At 53.5% G+C, this 23,781-nt stretch overlaps 3 protein-coding genes across 4 annotated transcripts; 1 reads left to right on the top strand and 2 right to left on the bottom strand.

Annotated features, from left to right (window-relative positions):
- The first annotated feature begins 378 nt into the window (after positions 1 to 378).
- Positions 379 to 8,787, top strand: ZNHIT1 (zinc finger HIT-type containing 1). Of its 2 annotated transcripts, none has more exons than XM_060032316.2 (5): positions 379 to 530; positions 7,290 to 7,460; positions 7,910 to 7,989; positions 8,114 to 8,283; positions 8,378 to 8,785. In XM_060032316.2, exons 1-5 carry the CDS (start codon positions 509 to 511, stop codon positions 8,397 to 8,399), a joined length of 465 nt encoding a protein of 154 aa, XP_059888299.1. In that variant the 5' UTR covers positions 379 to 508; the 3' UTR covers positions 8,400 to 8,785. The 2 variants fall into 2 exon arrangements, with proteins under 2 accessions (XP_059888299.1, XP_059888298.1); XM_060032315.1 differs by lacking the exon at positions 379 to 530 and adding an exon at positions 3,665 to 3,737 and having other exon boundaries at positions 8,378 to 8,787.
- Positions 8,788 to 13,398: 4,611 nt separating this feature from the next.
- Positions 13,399 to 18,001, bottom strand: CLDN15 (claudin 15). The gene is made up of 5 exons (XM_060033161.1): positions 17,785 to 18,001; positions 14,904 to 15,068; positions 13,814 to 13,895; positions 13,607 to 13,723; positions 13,399 to 13,525 (listed from the first exon to the last, which is right to left on the bottom strand). The coding sequence occupies exons 1-5, from the start codon at positions 17,999 to 18,001 to the stop codon at positions 13,399 to 13,401; spliced, it is 708 nt and encodes a 235-aa protein (XP_059889144.1).
- A 2,059-nt stretch (positions 18,002 to 20,060) lies between these two features.
- Positions 20,061 to 23,758, bottom strand: FIS1 (fission, mitochondrial 1). The gene is made up of 5 exons (XM_060032303.1): positions 23,619 to 23,758; positions 22,634 to 22,766; positions 21,203 to 21,279; positions 20,710 to 20,815; positions 20,061 to 20,374 (listed from the first exon to the last, which is right to left on the bottom strand). The coding sequence occupies exons 1-5, from the start codon at positions 23,661 to 23,663 to the stop codon at positions 20,277 to 20,279; spliced, it is 459 nt and encodes a 152-aa protein (XP_059888286.1). The 5' UTR covers positions 23,664 to 23,758; the 3' UTR covers positions 20,061 to 20,276.
- Positions 23,759 to 23,781: the final 23 nt, after the last annotated feature.

Here is a 23,781-nt window from a genome sequence, read left to right as displayed (position 1 = left end):
CGGTGGGGACGCGCGGAGCGGGTTTGACGGCAGGGAGGGAGAAGGCCGAGGAGTCTGCGGCCCCAAGGGATCTGGGGGTTGAGGTTTAGGCAGAGGGTCACCGGGGACCTCTGGGATTGCCCACTGAAGCCAAGTTCTTTGGTACTCCGGCCCATCATCTTCACTGCCCAGGGGAGAAGCTCCATGGGATGCCTTTGTGATGACTGTATCTTCAGACAGACCCAAGGAAAATGACGTTTCTTGAAAGATCACTGGCAACATCTCTTTAACATGACCCATTTCGAGGGTCCCGCAAAATACACAACTACACCGAGGTCGGAAGTAGTTTTGCCCGTATAAAATATGGCGGAAAGCTTTCTGGTCTCTAAGGAAACATTACGTAGTCAAAGCGGTGGATTACACTGCGCACGCGTAGGGGCACGCGCCACAGGAAGTCGTGATGACCCAACCACAGCGCGTGATTTAGAACGCGTGCGCAGTAGGCTCAGCTGGCGGCTGTGTTGTGAAAATGGTGGAGAAGAAAACTTCGGGTATGTGAGCCCCTGGCTGTTGGCCCCCTAGCCTCCTCTAAAATCGAACCTGGCCTAGGATTCCCTCAACCAGTTATTAGTCTTAAATTCCTACCCAGGACCTCGGGTCCTGACGTCGGGGCAGACCCCCAAACCATCCGTTCACGTTATATTCATGCCTGCTGCAAGCCGGGCCCTGGGGATGGAGAAAGAAAAAAAGATCCTTAGCATCCAAGAACTGGCTTTCCGGGAGCTGGGCAGACGCGCAGACTTACCACTGCCTTTCAGAGTGATACGTGCTATGGTAGAGGGATGCAGGGTGCCTGGGCTTGGGGAGGAGTGGCATCCAACCCAGCTTCTGGGAAGGAGGGGACTGGAGGGAAGGAAAACGCTTGGATTGAGTCCTGAAAGTCACAATTTCGCTCAGTGCAGGTGCGTGGGGACTCCTTCCCTGCAGCGGGAACCGCACCTGCCAAGGTAGGAGAGCAAGAAAAAGCAAATCGCTTAGGAAGCCAAGTTCACAGTTCTGGGGCTTGCAGAGGAGAGAGGCTGGAAGGCTAGGAAAAGGTACCCTTGAAAGGCACTGTATACACTGCTGAAGAGTTTGAACTCTCTGGAGAGGGCGGTGGAGAGCCATCAAGGTCTTTTAAGGCAGGGGAGTGACCCAGACAAATTTATCTCTTAGAAAGGGAGTTCAGCTTCAATGCGGAGGATGGATTGGAGCGACTAGAGCTGCGTCGTCCAATAGAAATTTCTGGGATGATGGGAATGTTCTTAATCAGCACTATTCAGTATGGCAGCCAGTAGCCACATGTGGCTATTGAGTGCTTGAAATGTGGCAAGATTGAGAAACAATTTAAAATTTTATGTATCTTAATTAATTACATCTTTTTTTTTTTTTTTTTTGTGGTACGCGGGCCTCTCACTGCTGTGGCCTCTCCCATTGCGGAGCACAGGCTCCGGACGCGCAGGCCCAGCGACCATGGCTCACGGGTCCGGGCACGAACCCGTATCCCCTGCATTGGCAGGCGGACTCTCAACCGCTGTGCCACCAGGGAAGCCCAATTAATTACATCTTAATTAATCTACATGTAAATTTCAGTAGCCTCATGTGACTAGTGGCTGCTCTATTGTGTAGTGCAGGTTCAGAGATTGGAAGGCCAGTTAGGAAGCTGTTGAGGAATCCAGATAAAAAGAGATGAGGGTCAGAACACTCTGCCAGATTGACTTGTAATAAATACAGTCATGTCATCTTTAAACCCCTCACTGGATCTCCATCACCCTCACCATAAAATCCCCAAATCCAAATTCCTTTATTTTATTATTTTTTTAATGTTTTAATTTATTTGGTTGCGCTGGGTCTTAGTTGCAGCAGGCGGGCCCCTTAGTTGTGGCATGTGAACTCTTAGTTGCAGCATGCATGTGGGATCTAGTTCCCTGACCAGGGATCGAACGCGGGCTCCCTGCATTGGGAGCTCGGAGTCTTATCCAGTGGACCACCAGGGAAGTCCCAAAGCCAAATTCCTTTAGATACTTAAAGGTAAGATTCTTAATGGTCTGCCTAACTTCATATCCCCATCCCCCCCCACACACACATACTTTATGTACCAGCCATACAGAACTTTAAAAAATTTATTGAAGGCACTGCAGTCTTTCATCCAGGCCTTCCCTCATGCTGGTACCAAGGCCTAAGACACCCCACCCCCATCCCAATCAGGCTAACTTCTATTCTTTCCTCTGGAAAATCTTCCTGACTGACTACCCCAAGCCCCGGTTATGTGTTTCTGTCATGTGCTTTGTAGTACTTTGTACTTCCCTGTCCTAGCATGTACTATCCTGTACTGTGCTTGTTTATTTGATCATTTATATTCCCCACCTGACTGTAAGCTCTGGTTGTATTCCCAGAACCGCCTGGTACTTGGAAGGGAGGCAGTATAGTACAGCGCTGAAGAGGATCTTTTTTGATGCTGGGCAGTTCTGGGTTTGAATTCTGACCTAGGTGCTTATTAATAGCTGTGTAAACTTTGGACAGGTTTCTTAACCTCTGAACTCCAGTAAACTGGGGATGATAATGATACCTATTTCATAAGGTTGACGTAAAGATTAAAGAATTCCATTTATGCAAAGAGCTTAGTACAGGCAGATCTCAGAGATATGCAGGTTTGGTTCTAAACCACTGCAATAAAGCAAATATCGCAATAAAGTGAGTCACATAAATTTTTTTATTTCCCAGTGCATATAAAAATTATGTTTAGGGACTTCCCTGGCTATCCGGCGGTTAAGACTCCACGCTTCCACTGCAGGGGGCACGGGTTCAGTCCCTGGTCGGGGAACTAAGATTCCACATGCTGCTCGGCGCGGCCAAAAGAAATCTTTTTTATTTTTGCGTTATAGTCAGTTAAGTGTGCAATAGCATTATGTCTTTTAAAAATGTACATGCCTTAATTTAAAAGTACTTTATTGCTAGGAAATGCTAGCCATCGTGTGAGACTTCAGCGCGTTGTAACTTCTTTTGCTGATGGAGGGTCTTGCCTCAGTGTGGATGGCTGCTGACTGATCAGGGTGACGGTTACTGAAGGCTGGGGTGGCCGTGGCAGTCGCTTAAAGTAAGACAGCAGTGACGTTTGCCACATTGATTGACTCTTCCTTTCGTGAAGGTTTTCTCTGTAGCCTGCAATGCTGTTTGATAGCGTTTTACCCAGAGTAGAACTTCGTTCAAAATTGGAATCAATCCTCTCAGCCTGTCACTGCTTTATCAAGTAAGTTATATAATATTCTATTTTTTTAAAGTCTTTGTTTTTTCCTTTCCTTTCCTTTCCCTTTCTTTCTCCTCCCTCCCTCCCTCCCTTCCTTCCTTCCTTCTGTCCCCACACAGCTTGCAGAATCTTAGTTCCTCAGCTAGGGATTGAACCCTGGCCCACTGCAATGGGAGCTCATAGTCCTAACCCCTGGACTGCCAGGGAATTCCCTGTTATGTGATACTGTGAATCATTTGTTGTTGTTTCAACAATCCTCACACATCTTCACCACGAGTAGATTTTATCTCAAGATAAAATCTAATCTTATCTTTCTTGGGCTTCCCTGGTGGTGCAGTGGTTGAGAGTCCGCCTGCCGATGCAGGGGACATGGGTTCGTGCCCCTAGTCCGCGGAGCGGCTAGGCCCGTGAGTCATGGCCGCTGAGCCTGCGTGTCTGGAGCCTGTGCTCTGCAGCGGGAGAGGCCGCAGCGGTGAGAGGCCCGCGTACCGCAAAAAAAAAAAAAAAAAAAAGAAACCACTTTCTTGGCTCATCCAGAAGAAGCAACTCCTCATCCATGAGTTTTCTCATGAGATTTCAGCAATTCAGTCCCATCTTCAGGCTCCCCTTCTAATTATAGTTCTCTTGCTGTTTCCACCACATCTGCAGTTACTTCCGCTGAAGTCTTGAATCCCTCAAAGTCATCCATGAGGGTCGGAATCAACTTCTTCCAAACTCCTGTTAATGTTGACATTTTGACCTCTTCCCATGAATCACAAATGTTCTTCATGTCATCTGGAATGGTGAATCCTTTCCAGAAGGTTTTCAATTGACTCTGCCCAGCTCCATCAGAGGAATCATTATCTATGGCAGCTATAGCCTTATGAAATATATTTCTTAGATAATAAGACTTGAAAGTCAAAATTACTCCTTAACCCATGGGCTGCAGAATGGATATTGTGTTAGCAGGCGTGAAAACAACATTGATCTTGTTGTACATCTCCATTAGAGCTCTTGGGTGAGCAAGTGCATTGTCCATGAGCAGTAATATTTTGAAAAGTATCTTTTTTTTCTGAGAAGTAGGTATCAACAATGGACTTCAGATATTCGGTAAACTGTGTTGTAAACAAATGTGCTGCCATCCAGGCTTTGTTTTTCCATTTATAGAGCACAGGCGAATAGATCTAGCCTAATTCTTAAGGGCCCTAGGATGTTCAGAAGGGTAAGTGAGCATTGGCTTCAACTTAAAGTTACCAGCTAGCTGCTTTAGCCCCTAACAAGAGAGTCATCCTATCCTTTGAAGCTTTGAAGCCAGGCATTGACTTCTCCTCTCTAGCTATGAAAGTCCTGGATGGCTTCTTCTAATAGAAGGCAGTTTTGTCTACATTGGAAGTCTGTTGTTTAGTGTTGCCACCTTCATTAATTATCTTAGGTAGATCTTCTGATTTTTTTTTTTTTTTTTTTGGCTGTGCTGCGCAGCTTGCGGGATCTTAGTTCCTCAGTCAGGGATCGAACCCGGGCCCACAGCAGTGAAAGCGCACAGTCCTAACCACTGGACCACCAGGGAATTCCCTTAGTTAGAGCTTCTGAATAACTTACTGTAGCTTCTACAACAGCACTTTAAAAAAATATATTTATTTATTTATTTGGCTGTGCCGGGTCTTTAATTGCGGCATGCGAACTCTTAGTTGCAGCATGTGGGATCTAGTTCCCTGCCCAGGGATCGAACCCAGGCTCCCTGCATTGGGAGTGTGGAGTCTTAGCCACAGGACGCCAGGGAAGTCCCTCTACCTCAGCACTTGCTGCTTCAACTTGCACTTTTATGTTATGGAGACGGCTTCTTTCCTATTTAAAAAAAAAAATTTTTTTTTTAAATAAATTTACGTATTTATTTATTTATTTTTGGCTGCGTTGGGTCTTTGTTGCTGCGCACGGGCTTTCTCTGGTTACAGCGAGTGGGGGCTACTCTTCATCGCGGTGCGTGGGCTTCTCATTGAGGTGGCTTCTCTTATTGCGGAGCACGGGCTCTAGGCACACGGGCTTCAGTAGTTGTAGCGCGCAGGCTCAGTAGTTGTGGCTCGTGGGCTCTAGAGCGCAAGCTCAGTAGTTGCAGCGCACGAGCTTAGTTGCTCCGCGGCATGTGGGATCTTCCCGGACCAGGGATCGAACCCATGTCCCCTGCATTGGCAGGTGGATTCTTAACCACTCCGCCACCCGGGAAGTCCCTGGCTTCTTTCCTCAAACCTCATGAACCAACCTCTGCTCGCTTCACACTTTGTTTCTGCTGCTTCCTCACCTCTCTCAGCCCTTGTAGAATTGAAGAGAGTTAGGGCCTTGCTCTGTATTAGGCTTTGGATTAAGGGAATGTTGTGGCTGGTTTGATCTTCTATCCAGACCACTAAATCTTTCTCCATATGAGCAGTAAGGCTGTTTTGCTTCCTTGTCATTCAGGTGTTGACTGAACTAGCACTTTTAATTTTCTTCAAGAACTTTTCCTTTGCATTCACAACTTAGCTGTTTGGTGCAAGAGGCCTAGCTTTTGGCCTGTCTCAGCTTCTGACATGCCTTCCTCACTAAGCATAATCATTTCTAGCTTTTGATTTAAAGTGAGAGACATGTAGCTCTTCCTTTCACTTGAACACTTAGAGGCCACTGTAAGGTTATTAATTGGCCTGATTTCAATATTGTTGGGTCTCAGGGAATCGGGAAGCCCGAGGACAGGGAGAGAGACTTGGGTCAGCCGACTGCCAGAGCAGTCAGAACACACACACATTTATCAGTCAAGTTTGCCGTCTTGTATGGGCGCAATTTGTGATGCCCGAAAACAATTACAATAGTAACATCAAAGATCACTGGTCACAGATCACCATAACGAAGATAATAATAATGAAAACGTGTGAAATATTGCAAGAATTACTAAAATGTGACATATAGACACAGTCTCAGGCTATGGAGAGCTCAAGCAAACACACTGGATTTGGCCCTAGATGGTCACTGGTGTCCTGAGTGTGAGTGGTTCCCATTGAATGGAAGTTGGTTTGCCAGGGGTTGGTTAGGAGTGGATGGGAGGTAAGGAAATAAAACTTACCATGGACTGCGCTCTCAAAGCAGAGTAGGTATGAAGTTGGATAGACATGTGAGAGTTGATCAGGTTTTTCTATGGAGGGGAAAGTACCAGTTGAGTGGGAGGGGTTGAAGATGCAAGAGTCAGGGAGGACTCGAGCTAGAGGTAGAGGGTTTGGGTTCAGCAGTGGGACTTGGGGGTGCATCCACTTGGAATGGAGGGACGGGGGTACCCATGCAGTTATGATTGAGGGTAGGCTGATGGTTGAGCATCTCTCCATGGTGGCTCAGTTCCTTTTAGGTGGGAAATGAGATTGCTGAGTGTGAAGTCTGAGTGCATCAAGGTCCCAGTGGAGCCTGGAAGCCCCGAGTGTACTGTGGTCTCCGTCACCATGGTTGTGTGATTTCGGCCAGCAGTGAGAGGTCTCCAGGAGGCATTTCATTGGCTGGGTCTGGGATTGGGAGGAAAGGCTGGGGCCAAAAGGATAGAAAACAGGCATGAATGGGGACTTACCTGGTGGTCCAGTGGCTAAGAGTTCACGCTCCCATTTCAGCGCGCCCAGGTTCATTCCCTGGTCAGGGAACTGGATGCTGCATGCCTTAACTAAGAGTTCACATGCCGCAACTAAGAATCCCGCATGCCACAACTAAAGGTCCCACATGCAACAATGAAGATCCTGCGTGCCGCAACTAAGACCCAGCGCAGGCGAATAAATAAATAAGTAAATAAATAAATATTTTTTTAAAAAGAAAACAGGCATGAGTGACTGAAACGGCAGCCTTAGGTAGCTGGGAAGGAAGCAGCCAGAGTGGGTGATATATTGGGAGAAGATACAGGGGCCAAGGGCTGGGGGACTAGGATGAGATCAGAGAGCTGTGCCTCCCCAACCCCTGGAAGTCTTCCACACACGGCCCAGAGCCAAGGCCGCCCCAGCTTCTCTCTTCTCTGACCCCATAACTCTTCTGGCCCCATCCCATCTAGTTCGCTCCCAGGACCCTGGACAGCGGCGGGTGCTGGACCGGGCGGCCCGGCAACGCCGCATCAACAGGCAGCTCGAGGCCTTGGAGAATGACAACTTCCAGGATGACCCCCACGCAGGGCTCCCCCAGCTCGGCAAGCGGCTGCCTCAGTTTGATGATGATGCAGACACTGGTGAGTCGGGTGGAGGAGGAAGCGGGGGCCAGGTGCCAGGAGACAAGGCTGCAGGAGGAGGGAAGAGCCTGCCCCGGTCAGGGTTTGTAAGGACATCAGGCTGGGGGATGGGTGATCCAGGAGCTCCTCTGGCTCCTTTGAGCCAGCTGCTCTCCCTTTCTGTGCTTCAGTTTCCTTTCCTGTATGTATCAATAGAATGAAGAAGCTGGAGCCGATGAGCTCTGAGATCCCTTGAGCTCGGACACAAAGCTCTAGATGTAGGGAGGGTGGAGATGGAGGAAGGCTTGGCTTGGAGAAGTTGGGGGCAGGGAGGGGTGGTAGAGAGAGGCCGGCTTAGAACCCAGGTGGGCACCTGGGCAATGAATGGACACGGGGGATCGGAATGGTGAAGCAAAGAACCAGTGTCTTCCTTGGCACGTGCCAAGTAACTCATTGCTCTTGACCTCTAGGAAAGAAAAAGAAGAAAACTCGAGGTGATCATTTTAAACTTCGCTTCCGAAAAAACTTTCAGGCCTTGCTGGAGGAGCAGGTGAGAGGAGCTGGCTGGGGAGGACCCCACAGGGCAGGGATGCACCTGCAGACATCCTTGGCCCCGGCAGGTGTTCCTGGAAGGGGACAGAGGGGTCACAGGGCCAGCCCCCTTGTCTCTGCAGAACCTGAGTGTGGCTGAGGGCCCCAACTACCTGACGGCCTGTGCAGGACCCCCATCCCGGCCCCAGCGCCCCTTCTGTGCTGTCTGTGGCTTCCCCTCCCCCTACACCTGTGTCAGCTGCGGCGCCCGGTACTGTACTGTGCGCTGCCTGGGCACCCACCAGGAGACCAGGTGAGAGGGGCCTCCCCCGGGTCCACACCCTCCCCCTCCTCCCCCCATAGCCTCCTGGACCCTCTGCTCATCCTGGGCTTCCTCTGCCTTGCAGGTGCCTGAAGTGGACTGTATGACCCTAGGCGTCCGCAGAGAGGAAGGCCTTCCGTGCATCACCTGGCCTCGGAGAGGGCATCACCAAGAGAGGAGCCCAACGAAGCTCGTGTCCTGTCCTCCAGGGAAGACCAGTCTTGCTCCCAGGGACTGTGGCAGGGCAGTGGGCCGAGCCCTCAGAGCGCTGTTGTAATAAAAGGTCTTGTGCGAGGAGGAGCCTGCCTGTGTGGTCCTGTGGGGTTTTGAGGGTGAGGCTGATGGGTCTCCTGTCTCTCGAACTCACTGCTCTGTGTCTTTTCCTACTCCCGCTGTCTGCCCCTCATGGTCCCTGACCGTGAAAGATTTTGTCCCATTCTCCTGCCACCCCCAGGTCTTTGCATTTCTTGGCTGCTTCTTTCTTTTTTTTATATATATAAATTTATTTATTTATTTATGGCCGCGTTGGGTCTTCATTGCTGTGCACAGGCTTTCTCTAGTTGCAGTGAGCAGGGGTTATTCTTCGTTGCGGTGGCTTCTCTTATTGCAGAGCACGGGCTCTAGAGCGCAGGCTCAGTGGTTGTGGCGCACGGGCTTAGTTGCTCTGCAGCTTGTGGGATCTTCCCGGACCAGGGATTGAACCTGTGTCCCCTGCATTGGCAGGCGGACTCTCAACCACTGCGCCACCAGGGAAGCCCCTTGGCTGCTTTATGTTACTATTTGGGTTATTGATCTAGTTGTTCTTTTTTTTTTTTTTAAATTTTGTTTCTATAGTTCCTCCGGCTATCTTTTGAGTACCGCTGGCTCCCAGGACTGGTTATGGGGAAGTGGAGTGAGGGGAGGGGTGGGGATGGGGGTATAGAAGGCGCCACAGAAGGCAGCAGCACTGTCTTTGTCCTCTGGTTCTTAACCACGTGGGAGAGACTGGGACCTCATTCTTGGTGCTGCCTGTCTGAGGCAGCACTTGTCCTTAGGAAGCCCCTCTTACCAGGGGCTGTGGTGTGTGAAATTATTAGCAGCAGAGAGAACCCAGAAGTTTCTGGGAAGCGTCAGGAAGTTCACGGTATAGAGGCCCCTGTTCTCGGTGGCCCTGGGTGCTGTAACTTCTGTGCTATTAGAGCTTCTTACACCCACACCTCCTCTAAGTGGATTGCAAGCTGTGAGCTCTTAAGTGCCTTGGAGTTGCTGTCTTAAGGCCCCGTACCCTGTTGCAACACAGCCAACCAGGTGCTTAGGAAATATTTGTTGCACAAATTACTTCAGTAAGATATTAATGAGATCCAGCCAAGTTGGCGTTAAGGAACGTCTTAGGCTCGTCTCCCCACTACTGGGGACTTCCTTGGGGTTGGCCCAAATATTCCCAGTGTCTTCCTGAGGAGCTTCCTGCCCTTCCTCTGGAGACTTGGTTGGGCAAGTGGTGTTGGTGACATCTTCGTGTTCAGTGGTGGTGAGGACAGGGTTTAGAGACAGTCCTCAGTGTGGTGGTTTTGAAAAATGGCTGTAAAATTTTTTACTATCCTTTCATCAAAAGGTGGTGCTTGGTCCCCTTCCCCTGGGATCTGGGCAGGCTTATGAGTGCTTGGACCAGTAGAAAGTGGTAGAAGAGTGATTACATGACACTCAAGGCAAGGTGGTAGAAGGCAGTGCAGCTTCTGCCTTGTCCCCAGGACACTTGCTTTGGGAGCCTTCAGCTACCATGTAAGAAACACAACCATCCTGAAGCTGCCATGCTGTGAGGAAGCCCAGCTACACCCAGAGGCCACGTGCAGGTCCTCCCATTGACGGGTCCGGCTGAGCCAAGCCTTCAAGCCATCCCAGCCCAGGCTTCCATCATAGGAGTGAAGATGCTTCCTGATGATTCCAACCCCCAGACATCAAGTTACCCTCAACCATTTGAGTCTTCCTAGCCGTGTCCTGAACATCGTGGAGCAGACACTGGCTGTCTCTGCTGTGTCCTGTCTAAATTCCTGACTTGCAGAATCTCTGTGTATAATAAAATGGTTTATGCCTTTGAGCCTTGGGATGGCTGGTTATACAGCAATAGTAACTGGGACATCAGGAATTCAGTCTGCTGGCTGCGAACTCTTGGCCTAGATTAATTATCTTGCTCTCAGGAAGGGAAACTTTCCTAGATCCTAATCTTTCCATTTTTCTCTCCACCAAGAAGTATCGTCAAGAAAGTAAATAGAATTCCCTGGTGGTCCCATGGTTAGGACTCGGTGCTTTTGCTGCCGGGGCCCTGGGTTCGATCCCTGGTTGGGGAACTAAGATCCCACAAGCCACAGGCATGGCCAAAAAAAAAAGACCATTTCTGGGCTGAGAAACACCTTCTGTGCTGCATTGTGATCACCTGCGTCGGAATTCCTGTCAGATTTCCACTGAGTCAGCACGATCTCTTTGGTTTATTTCCTAAATTTACTGACTTTGTTTCCTATTTTGTTGCTATAAAAAGAATCACAGAGGTTCTGCTTGCTGTAAGATTTGTCTACTCAGTGACACACTCAGTCTTCCCCAACTGACCTTGATAGGACAGAGCCAGACCCCAGGGGCTCCTGACGCTCTGATGCTGATTGGGTGCCCAAGTCATTCATTGAACTTCTCTAGGAAAGATCTCCAGAACCCCATTTGAAACCTTAACTCCTCAAGGGAAACCTTGAGCAATTTTTGCCAGCTCCTGTGTACTAGTGGAGACTTTGTCCCCACCTTGGGAAACACCTTGGTCTTTGGGGAATCTACACTATGCCAAAGCTTCTAGAGGCTAGAAGCTTCTAGATCCAGTGTCATGTGGTAGGGCAGCACAGACCCTTCCTGGGCCCGCAGGGGCAGAAGAGGTTAATGCTAGGATCTGGAAGGCTGAAGACTGGGGCGCTCCCACCTAAAGACCTCAATGAGCTTTAAATTTAATTGACATGGATTAGGGACTTCCCTGGTGGTGCGGTGGTTAAGACTCTGCACTCCCAACGCAGGGGGCCTGAGTTCAGTCCCTGGTTAGGGAACTAGATCCCACATACATGCCACAACTAGGAGTTTGCATGCCACAACTAAGGAGCCCATGTGCCACAACTAAGGAGCCCATGTGCTGCAACTAAGGAGCCCACTTGCCGCAACTAAGACCTGGCACAACTAACTAACTAACTAAATAAAATATTAATAATAATAATAATTGACATGGATTAGTTTGGAGAGCCAGGGATTCTGGGAAACAGGCATTTGGGTCTTCAGTCTCAGACCTTGGGCCCACTACTTACTAATTACTGTACTACCAATTATTACTAGCTTGGACAGGTCACTTTGCCTCTTTGACTCTGTTACAGCCACCTCCCAGAAATTGTGAGGATTAAATGAGACTGTACCAAGCCCAGTGCCTGGCGTCTGGTAAGTACTCAGCTGTTGACATCATTGCCCAAGACCTAAAGCAGTTTGTTGCTGAGTTTCTCATAGCTAGTTCCTCAAAAACTGGAAGATTCCTGGAGTAGCCTTAGCACCTTGCCTATTACATGGTAACTAGCTGTCTGCATTTCTGCTCCCAGCCTGTGAGTTCTCTGAGGGCAGGGCCCTGGTCTTGCTGCTGTAGCTTCTAGCAAAGAAGAAAATAGTGTTGAAAACGGTACATGTGTCTATGAGTCTGTTTCTGTTTTGTAGATAGTTCATTTGTGCCTTATTTTATTGTTTTTTTTTGTTTGTTTTTTGTGGTTTTTTTCGGTACGCGGGCCTCTCACTGTTGTGGCCTCTCCCGCTGCGGAGCACAGGCTCCGGACGTGCAGGCTCAGTGGCCATGGCTCACGGGCCCAGCCGCTCCGCGGCATGTGGGATCTTCCCGGACCGGGGCACGAACCCATGTCCCCTGCATCAGCAGGCAGACTCTCAACCACTGCTCCACCAGGGAAGCCCTGGAAGTTATTATTTTTTAAAATAAATTTATTTATTTATTTATTTTTGGCTGAGTTGGGTCTTTGTTGCTGGGCACGGGCTTTCTCTAGTTGCGGCGAGCGGGGGCTACTCTTCATTGTGGTGCGCGGGCTTCTCATTGCGGTGGCTTCTCTTGTTGTGGAGCACGGGCTCTAGGCACGCGGGCTTCAGTAGTTGTGGCTCGTGGGCTGTAGAGCGCAGGCTTAGTAGTTGTGGCGCACAGGCTTAGCTGCTCCGCGGCATGTGGGATCTTCCCGGACCGTGGCTTGAACCCGTGTCCCCTGCATTAGCAGGCGGATTCTTAACTGCGTCACCAGGGCAGTCCCTCTGGAAGTTATTGAACCGTCCTCAGAAAACTGTACTTGCAGGCCTGGTTGATTTGACACAGTTTCAAAGGGCTTGTCAGTTTCTGATATCCACTCTCAGGCCCAGGTAAAGAAACTCTGCTCTAGACCAACTGTCTCCTTGTACAGCTGTGAGAAAGATCTGGCCAGAGGGTATCTCTGCTATTCCGGTTCCTAGAGCTGGATATTCCTTATCTGCTCCTTGATGGCCCTTATCGGTAGTTGTGACAGTGCCACAGTCTAGAAATCACCTGCCACTCCTCGCCTCTGCTGCTGGATGGGACAGTCCAAAGGCGATGGAGAGGAGAACAGGTGACAGCCTGGGGTCCAGGAACTGAGGCGGCACCCAGGGTCCCTTGCTGGGCCAGCTGCCTCATGACACCTTCAACCCCTGAACAGTTCGCAATACAAATTTATTTATGCAAGTATTTATACAGACCACAAACACTCGGGGACGCCTCCGCCCCCTTAACGGCCCAGAACCCAGACTCAGAAGGTTAAGAGGGGTCCAGCCTCAGGGGCCAGAGGTGAGTTCTCAGGAAGCTTGTTCTTGGCCTGAGAGGATCCAGGGGGCCAGACGAAAGAGGCGTGACCAGGGCGGAGCTCCGACAGGGAAGGCGGAGCCTGAGGTCAGAGCTGGGCGCGGCTTCCGGGCACGGGGCGGAGCCTGAAGCGTGGCTTGGCCCTGAGCTTGTTACCGCGAGCAGGGTCCTGCGCCTGCAGCCCCGGGTTTACGGGGACCCCTCTCCACTGGGGGCAGTGGGAAGGGAATGGGGTCCACAGGCCAGGCCACCTACACGTAAGCGTTTTTCCCGTACTTGCCAAAGCTGCTGTCGCCTTCTTCATCCGAGGCCGAGGTGGGCAGGCGGGCAGCGAGGCTTTTGGCGGGCATTGCCGGGGCCTTGTACGGAAGCCGGATGCTGGCAGGGGAGAGAACCCGGGTCAGAGGGAGATGCAGCCCTCGCCCCGCGCCCCGCCCCTCGCGGCACGCCCTCCCTTACCTGGCGCCTTGGTCCTGGTTCCGAGAGCCGCAGCAGTTGGAGAAGAGGCAGATGCCACCCAGGATGGCGAGCAGGGAGGCGCTCCAGCCCAGGTAGAGGGCGGGGCCCAGCTCGTACCTGGGGACAAGGACGATGAGCAGGTGGTGCTAGCTCAGGGTGGGGCAGAGGCCCACCCACTACCCCCGTGGGTGGGGCTCCCACACTCACTTGGTTCCGGGGTACAAGGGGTCGAAAAAGTCCCGGGTGATGTGGAAGGCGTACCAGGAGATGGTCACAATCCCACAGACACCTGGGGGAGAGAGAGGAGAACCGCACTAGGCCCTGTGGAGGAAGGGCGGCCCGGAGAGCAGGACGTGGGCCTCAAGTCCAAGAGCAAGTTTCACTGGATCCCTTTCGTTTCCCCTCTCCAGCTCATGACTCTTCCGTTTCCTATGTTTCCTACGTCAACTGCAGGCTGCTCGATCCAGCCCCCAGGACCCTACCGCAGCCCACCTCTCCTGTGGTCTCCACTCTGCTCCTCAGCCCCTCTTCCCCCTGTTTATCCCCGATCTGCCCTGGCATTCCTACCTCTAGCGCCTGGACCACAGTTTCCTTGCTGGGAATCTGCTCATCCAAGTCCTCCCCATCCTCAAAAGCCCAAGCAGTCTTCCCCATCAGCCCTGCCTGCCCTGACCCCCCTTTCCTTGGCCTCCTAGAGCCCTCAGCGCTGTGCCAGGTCTTCACCGCTCGGTGCATGAAGGCCTGAAGCCAGCCGGGCCCCCGGACAATAGGTCCAGCCTGGCCGCCCCCTGGGGCTTGTCTTCCAGCAAGCCACCTGGCCTTTCTGAGCCTGTTTCCACATCTGGAGAACAGGACAAGACCTGCCCTGCCTCACAGGCTTGTTGTGAGCTGATGTGTGCAGAAATGTTTTGCAAATTGGAAAGGGATGGTGACTCACATGGTACTGTTATTGTGTACAGCGTGTGTGTGTGTGTGTGTGTGTGTGTGTGTGTGTGTGCGCGCGCGCACGCATGTCCTAACTCTGGTCTTCCCATCCGGGCTGTAAGCTCTGGAGGGCAGAAACTCTCACCTTTGGAGTCCCTCCCACTGCCTGGCTCCTAGTGCGGGCTCAAGAAACATTGCTGATGGACTGATTTGTAACCAAGGGATCTGGTGAGTATGGGTGAGAGTGGGGTGAGCTGGGAGAGAGGGCAGGTGTCAATGCAAAGGGGAAGGTGAGGCAACCCTGCAGTCTGGGCCACGGGCCACCTCACCCCCACCACGGCACAGCGTCCCCCCATCACTTGCCCCCAATTACCAGCCAGTATGTTTAGGGCCCCTGCGGTGGCCGCCAGCTTGGTTTTCCTGGAGGGCTCCAGATCCCCAATGTTCGTGCAGCGCAGCCCCACCATGCCTAGGAAGAGGCCCAGGAAGCCCAGGAAGATGGCGGTGATCATGAGCGCGCGGCAGGCCTGGATGTACCCTAGGGAGGTGGGACACAGCCATGGGTCCCGGAGCCGGCCCCTTCCCCTCCATCTGCTCTCCCGGCTACGACAGGCAGCCCCTTATACAATCTGCTCAGGCCTCAGTCCCTAAAAGCCCTCAAGTCCTCTCCCTGTCCTTCAGGCCCCATCCAGACTAAGGGGTCAGGCCGAGGGGTCACACGCCCCTCCATCCCAGGAGCTCACCTCAGTGCCAACGAGGCTCAGCGCCGCCTGACCCTCCCGCCTGCGCAGGCGCACTTCGCCTCTACCTCCATTACAGGGCTTCTTGGCGCCACTGACAATATGGCCGGATAATGCTTTGTTCTGGGGGCATTCTCTGCATTGTAGGACGTTTAGCAGCATCCTTGGCCTCTGCCCACTAGGCACCAGTAGCAATCCCCCCAAACAGGACAATCAAAATGTTTAGACATCGTCAAAAAATCACCCCAGGTTGAGAACCGCCGTGCTCTGCTGGGTATTACAGACACTGCACCCAAGCACCCCCTCCCTCTCCCCACATCTACTAGGTCCCATTTAGTGCCCAGCGCAGTGCCCGACATCCTGAACTGAGCCTCTTCCTGGAGTGACCGATAGGGGGCAGCAGTGACCTACGGGTCACTGGGTAAAGGGCAGTTTCTTATCTGGAACGTGGGATACCTGGGCCTAGGACCAATCCAGGTCAGTCTAGCGCACATGCTTTCAGTGCCTGTTTCCCCTTTCTCAAACTCCAAGAAAAAGGCTGCTCCCTTTCTGGCCCGCCTTCCTCCTTCTCTGTCTTTGATAGTTGCCAAGCACTCCCAAGGACCTTGCACCCCTTTACCGGGTGGGGCAGTGCCACCTGTGTTGAAGGGGAAAGGCTGGGTCCCTGCCAGGAGGATGTGAAGCAGCCCAGAGTTGGGGAGCAGGGAAGAGCGACAGAGTTCTCTGGGAGCATTTTCTTATTCCCAGCTGCTCCTTCCGGAGTTCCCACCCTCTCCCCATCCATCCAGCCAGCCATCCCCACCTGGGGCAGACCAGCTCCGGATCCTCAGGTAGCTCTCGTAGACAAAGAGAGATTATTGAAGGGTCCATAAGAGCATGGGCTGGGTGGCTGCGAGGTGAATAATTGATAGGAACCTTCCCAGGACCAGAACCAGCCTGGGAAGGAAGTATCAGCGGGCTCGTGATACACACGAGTCTGGATTCCAGCCCCCCTACCACCTGTGTGGCTCTGGGCAGGACACCTTGCAGTCTTCCAGTTTCTGGAAGATGAGGTTACTAACAGCGCCAACAGCGGGGCTGTTATCAGCACTGAAATGGCGCATGGGAAGCGTGCGGCACAATGCCTGGAACCTCAGGCTGGGCAGCTGCGCTCTCTGCTCTCCCCCTCAGCACACCTCGCACCCCTGTCTTTCATTGTCTTTCGTCCACACTCACGAGAGGTTTCAAGCAGCAGTCCAAGTTGGGGCCCCTCCTTACACCATGGTGTGGTTGAGGGGTAAGTCAGGGGGTGGCCAGGGCTGCTGAGTGGCTGCCGCCAATGTCTGTTCTGGCCACCCAGCGTTCTGGGTGTCTGGCCCAGACTGTACTCAACTTTTACAGAGGGCTTTTTTCGGGGGGGGCGGGCATCCTGGATGGGATGAAAGCATGAAGCCCCTGTAGCTGCCTCAGGAGATTCTGGTAATAGTGGGGGCACGAGAGACCCACCTGGACTCCCTAACGGCTCAGAGCATCTTTGACATACACGGGGGCGATTTCGTGGCATGCTGACCTCGGCTCTTTCCCCTACCACCTGGCCCCTGCAGCAGGGGGCCTGGAGAAGCATGACGCCTCGTGAGCACCCAGTGAGGGCACGGGAGCTGCACTGCACAGGGCTTCTTGTCATCCCCTCTTGGCCTGGCGAGGGGCCGACTGAAGGACTCCTGGGGGACAATGCGGGTGCTACTCATAGGTGAGCAGGGAGCAGGACGATACTTCAGCCACCACGGAGGAACTTTCTGGGCCAAAAGAGCTGTAGGCTCCAGCCCGCCAAGAAGCTCAAAAAAGTACGTTGACCCAAGAAACCCAAACACACACACACACACACCCCTGCTTACAGTGGACACTGAGATGTGCAAGAGGACTCCCTTTAAAACAGTCCTTTAGAACTCACCATGGAGGTGAGACCAATGCTCCAGTGGAAGCCTGGCGAAGCTACGGAGACTTTTAAGTATCTCACCCCCCAAGAATCCAAGATGAGGTTTCCTCTTCACCCCACGAGCCCCAGCACTCCCACCCTGAAACTGAAATGCTGAATTTGATTGAGCGAATATAGATGCTCACATCACATTAACATTTTGCGCATTTTATCGCATATCATCCTCACGACCACCCGGTGAACCAGTGCCATTGACCGTAATCTCACAGATGGGTCAAATGCAGCTCATTTTGTCACCTGCCCGGGGCACAGAGCAAAGGCAGGTGCGGAAGCCGGCACTCTGGCCCCAGTGCCTGCACTTGTAGCCACAAAGACAGGGTCAAGTCAGAGCAGGGGGCCACGTGTGGTGAGGCCTCCACCGCAGTTCCAGAGGGCTGCCCCCGGCACTCCCGGCTTCAGGAACCCAGGTCTCCCAGCTGGATTGGGCCTCCCGTATCTGTATGGCGCCCAAGGTCAGACCGCAGGCAGCACCCACCCTTGCCGGGGTCTCTCCAACCTCCCGCCTCCCTCTGCTCCCCTCAGCTCTCCCCACCCCGTACCAGAGAGGGCCAGCATGGACGGAAACTCCCAGCAGTTGTAGACTCCAAGGGAGTCGGTGGCACAGCTGTACCAGAGGTTCTCGAAGATGGTGCTGGTGGTGATGACGTTCCCGTGCACGGTGGACACTCGCCAGCTGCTGTGTGTCAGGGTCACCCCTAGCATCAGCAGCCCCAGGGCTGCGATGAAGAAGCCGAAGATCTCCACAGCCACCGACATGGTGGGACACAGGCCCCAGGGGGAGCCTGGGGCCCCAGAGAAGGGGAGGGGCTGAGCCCCAGGGGAACTTGAAGGGGCTTTGGCTAAGGACGGCGGTTAAGGCAGGCTGGGGAGAGAGAAGGAGGCAGCCTGCAGCCTCTGCCTCTTCCTTGGCCCAGGTCTGTCTCTGGTTGGTCTCTTCCCTCTCTCTGGGTCTCTCCGCTTCCCTGCAGGTCGGTCAGAGGAGTGAGACAAGAGTGCACGGCAGCTGTTGAAGAGGAGATGGACGGAATAAACGAAACGGGCCAAAAGTCCACCCCTCCCCCACGTCTCTGGGCTGCCCTGGGCTCCCCGCCCCACGAGGGTGTGGGGAGAGGACTTACCGGGGAGGGACTAACGGATGCCGCCAAGGAAGGGTTCCCACGGGAGGCACTGGGAGCCGAGGGGAAGCATCCGCCTCTGATCAGCTTTAATCGGGGGCCAGAGAATGGAGTAAGAGGGACAAGAGACAGAGACGGAGACTGACCACAGGCAGGTCCCCTGCACCTTTCAGTGGGGAAGGGCCAAGGGAGCGGAGCCACCCTCTCTGAATGTTGGTGAGAACAATTCAGGAAACTCAAAGAGCTAGGGCTTGAGGCATTGAGTCTCCAAGGAAGATGAAGGTCGAAAAGGGGATGGGGAATCTGGGAGAAACCCATGCCTCTGGAATCCAACCAACCTGGATTCAAACCAGGTCCCATCATTTACCAAAGGGATGTGGGCATGAAGTTTGAGCCCCTTGAGCTTGTTTCCGATTCTGTGAACTAGAACTACTACTTCTCACTTCATAAGAATCGTGACTACAGATCAAAGCTCCCCGCAAGTATGAATCGCTCGATACTCGACACTTGGTGAATGCCCTGGGTCTGGGCGCCCAAGGGCCAGGGTGAGGCCAAAGGAGGTTGCTTTCCCCCAAACTTCAACTTCCTGAACTTGAAGGTCCCCCCGTGTCGGGATGATCTTTGACTCTCGGCAAGAAGCTTGATCTTGCTGCTAAGGGGCCTCAAGGGGGATAAATCACAAGCCCAGGACGTGATCCTCTGACAAACTAAAAAGCAAAGATTTATCAGAACTGTCACCAGCTCTATTAATTATGAGAGATTAGAAACCTCTGGGTCCCCACCCCAAACCGAGGCTGAGCACCTGTCCCGGCACAGACGGTCTCAGTTCCCGCCCCAAGGCCACGGCTGGGGCAGCTCTGGTTCTCTTCTGGCAGGTGAGGCTGGGGCTCAGTCCAAGGGGCCCGTCCTACACCCAGGCGGTCACATGGGCATCACTGCGCTGAGGTGTAGTCCCCTATCCCCTCCTCCCCGTGTCAGGCTCCTCTGTGCTCCCCCGGGCGCCTCCGCCCCAATCTCCCCCAAGCTGGGCTGAGGAACGAGAAGTATGCAGTGAAGCAATGCAGTGAAGCAAGGCAGGCCCGTGCTGAGCCTGGCACCGGCCGGGTGTTGGGCAAAGCAGGCTGTGTGGGGACTGGGTCCCGACCTTCCTTCTGCAACTGGGATGTCCTGGGTTCCTGACCTCTCCCAAGACCTCTGCCGACTCCACGCCAAATGCCCATTTCCTTCCCCCAACCAGTGGCCCCTCTCCTCTAAGGAGTGGGATGGGGGGGAGGAAGGGGAGGGCGCAGGAAGACAAAGGGAGGGAAGGGTGGAGGTTTTGGAGGAAACTGAGTGGGGGCCCCCCTGGTGTGGAAAACTCCACACGCTGAGAGGCAGCTGAGTGGGTCAGAGGAGATGGTGTCCCTTCAGCTCTGCCCTTTCCGCCTCTGGTCACTGCTTTTTCTCAGGATTCTACATCCGGGCAGAGGGCACGCCCCTATGCTGCCTGCCACTGCTCAAGGACGTGGCTGGGCTGGGCTGGACGGGGTGGGGGGGGTGGAGAGGAAGCGTGTAGGGTCTGGGCAGCTCAGTGGACAAAGGAGAACCCCACACCAGCCTGGGGGGCAGGAGTAGGAGGGCACAGAGCAGGGAAGGCCCATGCATGACCCCCACCCCTGGGCCCAACAGAACCTGCCCCTTCCTCAACACAGACACAGAGGTTCCCAAGCCAAAGCCCAATTTTATTTACACTCATCCCAAAACACATGATTTGGGGCTAGGGGACAGGTCCCAGGGGAGAGGAGGCTGAAGGTCACAGAGGACAGTGACAGGTGCAGAAGAAGAAAGGGGTGGTGAGGATGGGTGGGCCTCTCTTCCAGTGTCCTCCATGGGCTCCACGTGTCTGTCCCCAGGCAGAGGCAGAGACGCCGTCTCGTTCAGGATTTGGACTTGGATACAGCAAGTCCGATGAGTCCAGCCAGTCCCGCCACGCCCAGAGCCATACCTCCAACAATGGCCATGCCCACTAGACCATCTGGGGAGAGGAAAAGGGAGACCGTCACGAGTCCAAAAACCTAGTCCCCGCAGGGACCTCGGCCACCATCTTGCTGCCCGCCGCTCCTCAACAGAGGATGTGCCTCTGTATCTGGAGTCATGGGGTGAGGGACCCCTGAGGGATGGAGAAAGAAGGGGGTTTGGAGAGGAACTGCTTGGAAGGCACCATCTGAAGAGAGACCAGAGGGCCCGGGCACGAGGGAAGGAGGAGGACTTAACAGTTGAGAGGCACCTGGGGATGCTGGGGGCCAGGGAGACACGAGGGTGGGGAGTGGACAGAGACGGAGGGAGAAGGGCAGAGAGGACGGCCTTCACCTTTCTTCATGGCCTTGTCGATGAGCTGTTCCAGTTCCTTGGCCTGGTTGTTCTGCGGCTCTGTCTGCAGCAGCCCTCGCACATACTTTAGGGCTTTTTCATATTCCTACACTCAGGGAGAATGACACACCCCCCTCAGAATTCTATCCCTTCTCCTACCCATCAGAAGGGCCTTACCTCCGCTGGCCCCAGGGCTCTTCCCTCTACCTCCACCCCCTCCCTCCCTCCAGCCCCACCCAGTGGAGTAGAGTCCACAAACCACCCCAACTGTGTGGGGTTGATAAGCCAAGGGAGATAACAGCCCAAGGCTTGGGGCTGCACCCCACTGCTGACGTCACACTGCTCCCCACACCCTCGGCACCGGATCCTCTGTCTCTCACCTTCCCTCAGCATCCTGCTATCAACCTGCACCTCTGTGACGGGGGAGAGAGAGACGAGGGGGAGCTCAGCCACCCAGGCGGGGTGGAGGGGCTGAAGGAGCTCTCCGCCTTACCTTGAGCCGGTAGTTGCCCACAGCCAGGTAGAAGACATAATCCCGCTGCTCCTCTTTGCTCCCTTTGGGCAGCAGCTCTAGGGAGGGGGGGAGGGAAGAGGGTAAAAACCCCTTCTCTCCCTTGCTAGTGCCTGTGTCCCAGAGACCCCCTCCACTCCCTGAATACCTATAAGATCCTGGGAGAAAGTCACTGTCCTGAGCCTCCATTTCGGCTCCGGTCACTCCGGGCTTCCCAGCCAGAGCTCTGGGGCAGCATGAACCCCAGCTGCCCCAATGCCCCAGTATCCACACCCCGGTATCAACACTACAGTCAACTTTGGTTCATCCAAGTGAACTGAAAGGAAATCAAGGCACCAGAGAAGCCAAAAGGCATCTCTACTCAGCTGTGGTATCTGCTGTGTATTTTAACTGCAGCAGCTTGCTGACCAGAATTGTGTTCAAAATCAGTTTGCGCTCCTTCCCCCTTTAAAAAAACAGCTCCAAACTCACCTTCAGTCACCCCTCCCTGAAAGACCCCACCTGACTCTTAGTTCAGTGACTTCCCAGAGGCTCATGTGTTCAGTTGTACTCTGCATTAGAATTTGCTGCTAAGTGGTTTTGCAGGTGTTTACACATCTTCCCAAGTGTCTGTACTGTCTCCTCAACTAGACTGGCAATGTTTAGAGACCAATTCTACAGCTGTGCCCTGCTGTAGAGGGAACCTGAGAAATAGACAAATGGAGGCGGAGATGATTTGCATTAAGGAAGAGTCTTACTTTTATGGATGTGCAACAGGCATCCTTGGCTAGTACAGTGCTTGCTTATACACCACTACTTGACCAAGAGAAAGGGGGTGCAGAGAAATTTAAAGGTCAAGTATTGTGGCCTCTGAAAAATGGTGACCCATCCAAAACCAGCAGCAAATAGGATTCTGATCATAAAAGCACCACGTGCTCACAGGTTTTGGGAACCGTCTTCTGTACTTCTTCCACACCCACCCCCCCCCCCAAAAGGTTTTCAACAAAAGCTGCTAAATAAGCAACACGGTGGGGGTGGGGGGCAAAGAGCATGGGACTGGGACACACAAGCAGGAGCTTCTAGTCCCAATTCAGCCATAAATCAACCAGCTGTGTGACCCGAGACAAGTCACTTTCCTTACGTCTAGACTACCAGATCACCAAAGTCCAGTAGGGACTGACATGCTATGACTCTGTCTGGCAAAACCATCATCGATGAGCTGGCAAGCCAAAAGTACAGTGGAAGTCAGGCTAAGTATAGCCCTTATTTTACAGTGCGTTTACTGGTAAATAACTGTGAGGTGACTGCACTGTGAGGTCCCATGCTGAAAAAGGATCCCCGAACTTGAGATGGAGGGAGTGAGCCAGGCCAACAGTGGTTGAGGACGATGGCAGTTGGGAAGGGGAGAGCTGGGGAGCCAGCCTAGCACCTCACCCTCCAGCAGAGCAAGGCCTTTACGGATGTCATCGTTGTATTTGCTTCGCACCAGGCACCAGGCATATTCAAACTGCGTGCTCTTGGACACTGAGCCTGCTGCCTTCTCAGACTGAAATTTCTTTTCAAACTTCTGCCATAGGAGAGGAGAGGAGTCATTTAGAGGTGAAGGGAGCAAGCCACACTGTAGCAGGACCTGGGTGTCCCTTTCCCCGTTACTCTGCATCTTCCCCTCTGCCACATTTCCCTTGCGGGTCTTGGGGTCTGGTACCCCAGGTTCTGCCATCTCCATCTCTGGGACCCAGGCATTCTGGTTCTTAGTGGCGGGCTGTCTTGGCCCCCTTCTGCTTCCCTCCCCCTAGTGGTACCGACTGGAGATGCCACCTGCTGGCGGCTCCAGGCACCGCTCCCGGAGCAGCTGACCCCGAAAGGCTGAACAGTAAACACGCTGTCAGAACTGCTCAACAACAGCCCACGCGGTCCCTCGTCGGAGACTGCTTCTCCCATCCCCACCCTGCCGATCTGGACCCTTTCTTATCTGAAAAACGGGAATAAAAATAGTGCCTACCTCCTACCAGAGCTACAAAGATTGAGATCTCCCCTGAAAGGTCATTAGCACCGTGCCGGACTGTGACTAATATATGAAAGTTTAAGGTGGTCATTGTGTTCCCCCTGCCACTTTAGGAGCACTGAAAATCGGGTGCCCGCACCCTGACCTCCTAGCTCCTGCATGCACTCAGCACCCATCAAACTCCAGGCCCCCAGGCTGAGGCGTGGTGGCGCAGGAAACTACATCTCCCATTAGCCTTCGGGGCAAACTGGAACCTCTGGGCAGGAGCCGGACGCTGCAGGGGCTGCCGGGAGCCGTAGTTCGACTTCCCTAGGCAAAGCTGATGCTGGGAAGAGGGTTTGGCCCCTACCCGGGCTCTCCTCAGGGCCCGCCCTTCCGAATCTTCCTTTTCCCTCCCTTAGGGCCGGGCCTCACCAGTAGGTCCTCCACAGACACCAACTCGTTCAGCACGGCCTCCATGGCCGCCGGCCCCGCAATGCTCACAACTCAGACGCTACTGTACCACCTTCTCCATGGCCCACTGACCGGGGCGGAGAGTTACTTCCGGCGCCCGGCGGAAGCGGGATCGCCCTCCGCT

Source organism: Delphinus delphis, chromosome 15, assembly GCF_949987515.2.
Source record: "Delphinus delphis chromosome 15, mDelDel1.2, whole genome shotgun sequence".
NCBI lineage: Eukaryota > Metazoa > Chordata > Mammalia > Artiodactyla > Delphinidae > Delphinus > Delphinus delphis.
The sequence above is the reverse complement of the archived record's forward strand: the minus strand, read 5'-3'. Positions and strand labels throughout refer to the sequence as shown.